We start from the raw sequence: 7,066 nt of genomic DNA, 5'->3' as shown, positions 1-7,066 counted from the left end.
AAAACTTTGACAATTATATTGTGGTTGGATGAGTACAAGCACTACCATATCATTAAAAAAAACATTTCTAATGATCCAAAACAATTTGTGGTGGTGTTCCCAATCCAAACCAGGCCAAGAAACTCGAAAATTTTCAAACAGAGCCTTCAACTCGTCGAGTGTATGAACTGGACTCGGCGAGTTGCTATGTTACTGAGTGGACTCATCGAGTCTGTTCATGGACTCGGCGAGTTCACCAGTCAGAGGCCAAAATTTCGACTTTTTCAGCTTTGAAAAACTAGTAAGCATCAAATATAATAGAAAACAATCCTAGGCTTTGATACCATTGTTGGGTTTTGAGCACTATAACACTCCTATGGTGCACATGCAACCCTAAATGCTTTGGATCTATGTTTTCTCTAATTATACATGCATTTTGTTTTTCCAAAGCATTCACCCTAGCTAGCATACAATTGAAGCTATATAATATAAAACTTAGTTTGGATGCTTACCTCTTGAATAGGGTAGAGTTTTTGAGCTTTGAAAGCTTGAGCATCTCAAGTGTGATGCCTCTAATGGTTCACAAACGCCAATATGCAAGAAATGGTTCACAAACACCAATATGCAAGAGGAGGCTTTAAGAGGATAAGTTACTTAACTCGAAAGAGGGTGTAGCGGATTTTAGCTCATGGGGTGGTCTATTTATAATGTGGCAAATGCTAGGGTTACACTTTGTAAACCCTAATGCTCCATGACTTTTCACATTCTTATGCTCCATGGGCTTTAACCTCCATGGACTATCCATGGATTATCTTAGGTTTAGCTTATCTACATAATCATGGATCATTAGCCCACATTATAAGAATCATTTATTTACATAATCAATCCCCATATATTTAATTAGTCTCTTTTGACCATAAAATTAATTCCAAATTAATTCTTGATCAATACTAATTAAATAATATGATTTCATATTAATATATTATACTTGTAATTTATTAATAAATCATAAATAACCTTATGCTCAAAAGTCAATCCTATCAAATTGCACTGGTGAAGGCAACTCAAAAGGACCATGCTACTATCGGATCAAGTACATCCCAGTTATAGTTATGAGCTTAGACACCAAATCCAATAGTTTTCACCAAGAAAACGGGTTGTCACAAATATGGTCACCATGACGATTACATTAGAGTTTCACCCTAATGTTGAATATATACTAAACTATATTAGTATATCCCTTCAATGGGTTGTATCTAATTTATACTAAGAACTGATCTTTATCACCAAGATTTCAGATCTATTATCTATTCTATACATATATGTATAATTACCTAATATACAAATGTTACATTAGATTACTAAGTACACGCTGCCGCTGATAAGGCTTGAGACGTTGATGTTAGTGTTAATGCTTGTGTTGGCGCTGGCAGTCAACGTATAGAGTGTTTGACTCATCAAATCATAAGGTGTGGCCTTATAATATGTCTTTAAAATGTGTGAGATTGAGTTGGAGATCATCAATTTAGAAGAAAATGAGCAATCAGAGGAGAAGTCATTCGTTCATAAAGAAATCCTAAATCAATTTATAAATGATGAATATATCAATTAATATCCTATCACTAATTATTATGACATGTCATAATAGTTAGGTTAAGTCATCCTTTAACCTATAAGAGATGACTACCAATGAGTAATATTTGAACAAAATATATAGCTTTGTTGATGTTTTTTGAACATACAAAATATGAATGATGTTTTTTGAACGATTTTGAAAAATAGTTATCTTTTTGACTAATTCCCTCTTGGTTTTTTTTCCTTTTAATTATTTTTTACCGGTAATTGTCAATTACCATTAGGTGAAATTTGAATAAATTATGTAGTTCATTGGTGTTTTTTGTACAAAAGTTTTACTTTGATGGTATTTTTTAAATTATTATAATTATTTTGAATGATTTTGAAACATAATTACCCTTATAAATCTTTTTATTTATTTATTTATTTTGCATCTCTCGGTTAATATGAGTGTCTTTGTGTCTTTAGACGTGGATCATTGCGTACTGGGCCCAATGGACCTAGTCTGTTACTAATTTACCGTTCGAGTTTGGGCCTTATTTATTTCTTGAATTGTCTGGAACTAAGAAACTTGAAACTTCGAAGTGGAAGAAACCTCTTCTTCACATCACTGTCCTAATTCCTCTACGATCGAAAGAGAAAGATGGCGGAGATGGCGGTCGGCGGCGACATTCCAGCGAATAACACCATATACATCAACAATTTGAACGAGAAAACAAAGCTTGATGGTATTCGCTATTCTTTTTGTCCATTCACTAATATTCCGTTTGCCCTATTTGTTCTCCTAATCTCCTTATAAAACCTTTTTTTTTCTAACTTAATGCATGAAAATTGGTGCGTTTTCATACATTTTAGTTGTTCATGACCTAAATACGAGCAATTGTTTTTCCAGAGTTAAAGAAATCGCTGCAAGCGGTGTTCTCACAATTCGGCAAAATCCTGGAGATACTCGCGTTTAAAACCCTAAAACACAAGGGTCAAGCGTGGGTTGTTTTTGAGGATGTTTCATCTGCCACCAGTGCTCTCAAACAGATGCAGGGTTTTCCATTCTACGACAAACCCATGGTGTGTTGAATTCAATTGCTTTTATCTCTTCTTCATTATTTATCACAACACAGTACCTCATGCTTAACCTGTATCTACAAACCAAGCTAAATTTCTAAGTTTAGAAAACACTTCTTTTCATTTGTTAGTCACCTGTATTCTTCTCATCCTGTTGTATCTTCAAACTCTCAAGCATATTCATTGTAAAATTCAGCAAAAATGAGTGTATTTAGGAGGTAGAGTCCGAATCCATTTTATCTATACCAAATGCTCTTAGGGAGACAGTATACTTACAGAAGTTCTACAATCCAGTTCTTACTTTCTGTGTCTGTTATATGGATGTTAAACCAATGAGAGAAGCGGTGATCATAACCATAATACGAAAACTAAAGATTTTATTTTTTTTAATTGTCTAAATGATCACACAGAGAATACAATATGCTAAAACAAAATCAGACGTGATTGCAAAATCAGATGGGACTTTCGTACCTCGTGAAAGACGAAAGAGGCATGAAGAAAAAGGTAAAAACATGATTTTTTTTTTTTTACATCTGTCAATTCCATATTTTTTTTTTTACTTTTTTTTTTTTTCATGCAATAGGAGGGAAGAAACGCAAAGGGCAACACGATGGTAATCAAGCTGCAATTGGTGTAAATCAAGGTTATGGTGGTCCTCCTCCTGTAAGCATATGTTTCATTCATTTCATTAACTTGATGGATTTATTTATTAATGTTATATATGAATGAATGAATATGTTTGGTTTGGTTTGTTTTGTTTTGATGCAGTTATCACAAATACCATACATGGGTGGTGGGGCAAAATCCGGGATGCCAGAGGCACCGGCCCCACCAAACAGCATCTTGTTTGTCCAAAAACTGCCTCATCAAACATCATCCATGATGCTGCAAATGTTGTTTGGGCAACATCAAGGATTCAAAGAAGTAAGAATGGTGGAAGCAAAACCAGGGATTGCTTTTATAGAGTATGGAGATGAGATGCAAGCGACTGTTGCCATGCAAAGTCTTCAAGGATTTAAGATTAATCCTGATAGCCCTATGTTCATCACCTATGCTAAGAAATAGAGTAGTAGCCACATTTGCTTGTGTTTCAACTTTGAACTCAAAAGTGTATTCTAGATTTTGTAGTCAATTTTACTACTTTATATGCTACTTTTATTATTTGGAAGATTTATTTTTTATTCAAAAAAGATTCAACAATGTCGAAAATCCCATTATCTTGTGCGTTCTCCAACAAAAAAGTAATTTGATAAAATATATATATATATATATATATATATATATATATATATATATATAATAGCAAAGTATTTTGAAACTTTGTTCATTGATATAATTGTTTGTGTTTTATATAATCGTTGTTTCAATCAATTGTTATAGTTTGAAAGCTCGCATATCTTCAAGAAAGGTTTGAAAGTCCTGTGTGATTCAAGAAGCGTTTACAAAGCCAAAATAAACAAAAAAAAAAAAAAAAAAAAAAAAAGTTACTACTAGTAGCTATTTAGATAATCAAAAGAAGGAATTTAAAGAAGTAAATACACATCTAAACCCTTTCTAATTCAGTATTGTGCTTCTCCAATTGGTCTTTTAACTCCTTTCTCCAACCCTGGATCCATCTTTCTTGTTTCTTGATAAGTTGGGTCTTTGTTTTCAGTTCTTCTTCCATCATTGCAATATCCTGTAATGCAATTTTATTAGATATTGCTCATGTCTTCCTTAATTTTTTTTAAAACATTAAAAACAAAATCAAATGGAGTAGTAAAACTACCTTTTGCAAGATTTCTTCTTTGGTTGGCTGATCTTCACGCTGCAGACTGATAAAGTAAAGTTGGAGTTTTTTGGCAGCCTCCATGAAATCTCTAGCATGTCTCTCCACATCAACTAACACAAAAAGAAAACTTCTTCATTCATATTGATTCCAAAAAGAAGCTAATGAAAATGTTCCATGATGATGATAAAAAGAAAGAGAAAAAGCTTACTCTGATGTGAAGGGTGGGGAGATCGATCAATTGCTTGAAGCTCTCTTGCAGGAAGACATGGGAGTAAAGCAGCCTCCAATGCCATCACATATCCTATCATATCATCCTTTGCTGGAGATGGATGTGAAGGAGAATGCATTTGATTATCATGTGGATGTTGCTGCTGCTCATCACCAGCCATTTCTATCTCCTAGATTGCCCTAGAATGAACCAAGGAAGTGAAAATTCATCTGATTAATGGTGTCAATTTGAAATTATAGAGTTCGACAACCTTTCAGAAAACCTAGATGCAGAGATTCTCAGGGTCATAAAAATGTATTCTTTCTACATATCTGGTTCTTTGTCTAGGTTATGGCTTGATTGTTCAAAATCCGACTTCTTTTCAAGAACATCGGTATTGTTCTTTAAAACTTTAAGGTTTCATAACAAAAATTCCCATAGATTTAATTTTAGTAAATTAGACCTAAAATTTATATGCTGACGCAATTACAAACTGATTTACCAATTTCTAAACCACAAATTTCTTAGATAATCGAGAAAAAAAATTAAAAATTACAAGAGTATTACTCGTGATGCTCTGGATGAAGTGAGCCACCGGAGAGATGGATCGCCGGAGGACGGTTCTTCGGTGGCGTTTCCTTGTGAAGCTCTGGATGAAGTATGCGACCGGAGAGCAGGATCGCCGGTGGACAGTGCTGCGGTAGCGATTCCTTTTGATGGGTCTGTTGGAGTGACGGGTGAGGAAGAACTTTACTGTAAGCTCTGTTTCAAACTTTTTCATTTTTATCCCCTTGTACATTAGTTTTCACATTTATGTCCTAAAGTTTACTTTATTCAGATTCCGAGACAAAAGTTATACCTCCAAAAAAAAAAAAAAAAAAAAAAAAAAAAAAAAAAAGAGAGATGGTGCAGTGAGATTTGCTTCTTGCTTGCTATCTTTTCAATAGAAGAAACACAAACGGTATCTTTCATTTTGGTGAAGAAGGTAATGTTTCTTCATGAATTTATTTAATCAAATATCGTTCTATTTTATAAATTTTTTATGCACAATGCATGTAATTGACATTTTATGGTGTAGAATATTTATTTGGAGCACATGACTATCACACAAATGGTTTCTTTGAGGTTAAACCATGGTTGTCAAAATCGTAATCCTGATCGGAGGATCGTATGATCCTACGATCCTAGGTATGAAAAACGATCCGAATCGTAAAATGATCGTATTTGGGGTAGGATCGTAGGATCGAGATCCGATCCGATCCTACCTTCCTTTGATTTTTTTTTTTTTTTTTTTTTTTGCAAATGAAATTTTTTTACCACTTTATATCTTTTACCCTTTACCAATCTATCATTTATCATTTTTTATTGTGACTTATGATTAATATTTTGAAGTTTTTATAATTTTTGAACAAAAAATTAAATGCTTGAAATATTTTTCATGATTAAATATTATAAATTAACATTAAATCATATTTTGTGGGATCTTAGGATCTCGATCCCGATCTTGCAAACCCAAAAACGATCCTAGGTAGGATCCCGATCTTGACAACCTTGGGTTAAACCTTAGCAATGCCCAGGCCTTAAATTAGGAGGTCAAGGGACTACATGTTTGGATCATGTTTATGTCTGCGAGTTCAATGACCAATCATGGAGAAATCATTTCAACAACGTGAAGCATGAAAATCCTATTGGGGTGTATTTCATGGTTAGAGGCTGGAAATCCAGTTTGTAGATTAAGATTGCTAAAAAAGCATTACCATGTATTGGTACTATAAATCAGGAATTTGAGATTCTTGTAGTGATTGATTAAAGCCGATAATTTTAGCACTACGGGCTTGACGAGAGGAGAGAGGGAAGGATGCATGAATGTGACTAGCTACTTTACCAATTAATATGCAAAATTAAAAGATTCAACAATCAATCACAAAAATAAGGATGCAAAATTAGAAATCATATGCTTAGAGCTTCAATTGATCAGATGGAGAGTAAACAAAAAAAATCGTTATTTGCAGAGAAAATCATCTGAGACCAAGGAAAAATCCAACTTGTAATCTATCATTCACATTTACCTGAAGCGGTGATGAAAGGGGAAAAATCAACAAAGAGGAGGCCACGAAAGATGAGCAGTAAGTCAGTAGGGAAACGGTGAGACGACGAGGAACGAATGGAGATGGCGAGAGAGTATTAACAACAAGGAACGACTATTTGGGTTTTCTTTTGCGTTGGGATCGAATGCTTCAGTTTTTTTCCCCAAACAAGAAATAGTTTAGGGCTTTGTTTTCTTTTGGGGGTAAATTATACAAGTTGGAGATGGGAACATAAAAGTTATAAAAAACAAGCTAACAATTATATTTAGACAGGGGTATATTAGTCATCCCCTTCATAAACATGTCTTTATTTTTTTAGCTGAAACAATTTGGTTAAAATTTGAATTATTAGAAAAGTTTTTATTTTTAATTGTTTATGTTTTA

At 33.7% G+C, this 7,066-nt stretch overlaps 2 protein-coding genes across 2 annotated transcripts; one reads left to right on the top strand and one right to left on the bottom strand.

The window, feature by feature from the left end:
- Positions 1-2,118: 2,118 nt before the first annotated feature.
- U1A (spliceosomal protein U1A) lies at positions 2,119-3,784 on the top strand. Its single transcript, XM_078972066.1, has 5 exons — positions 2,119-2,282; positions 2,447-2,619; positions 3,027-3,120; positions 3,200-3,279; positions 3,385-3,784. The coding sequence occupies exons 1-5, from the start codon at positions 2,198-2,200 to the stop codon at positions 3,679-3,681; spliced, it is 729 nt and encodes a 242-aa protein (XP_078828192.1). The 5' UTR covers positions 2,119-2,197; the 3' UTR covers positions 3,682-3,784.
- Positions 3,785-4,012: 228 nt separating this feature from the next.
- Positions 4,013-5,302, bottom strand: LOC145011486 (mediator of RNA polymerase II transcription subunit-like protein). The gene is made up of 4 exons (XM_078970217.1): positions 5,163-5,302; positions 4,596-4,795; positions 4,385-4,497; positions 4,013-4,294 (listed from the first exon to the last, which is right to left on the bottom strand). The coding sequence occupies exons 2-4, from the start codon at positions 4,774-4,776 to the stop codon at positions 4,160-4,162; spliced, it is 429 nt and encodes a 142-aa protein (XP_078826343.1). The 5' UTR covers positions 4,777-4,795; positions 5,163-5,302; the 3' UTR covers positions 4,013-4,159.
- Positions 5,303-7,066: the final 1,764 nt, after the last annotated feature.

This window comes from Lactuca saligna, chromosome 8 (assembly GCF_052625555.1).
Source record: "Lactuca saligna cultivar CGN05327 chromosome 8, ASM5262555v1, whole genome shotgun sequence".
Lineage (NCBI taxonomy): Eukaryota > Viridiplantae > Streptophyta > Magnoliopsida > Asterales > Asteraceae > Lactuca > Lactuca saligna.
The sequence above is the reverse complement of the archived record's forward strand: the minus strand, read 5'-3'. Positions and strand labels throughout refer to the sequence as shown.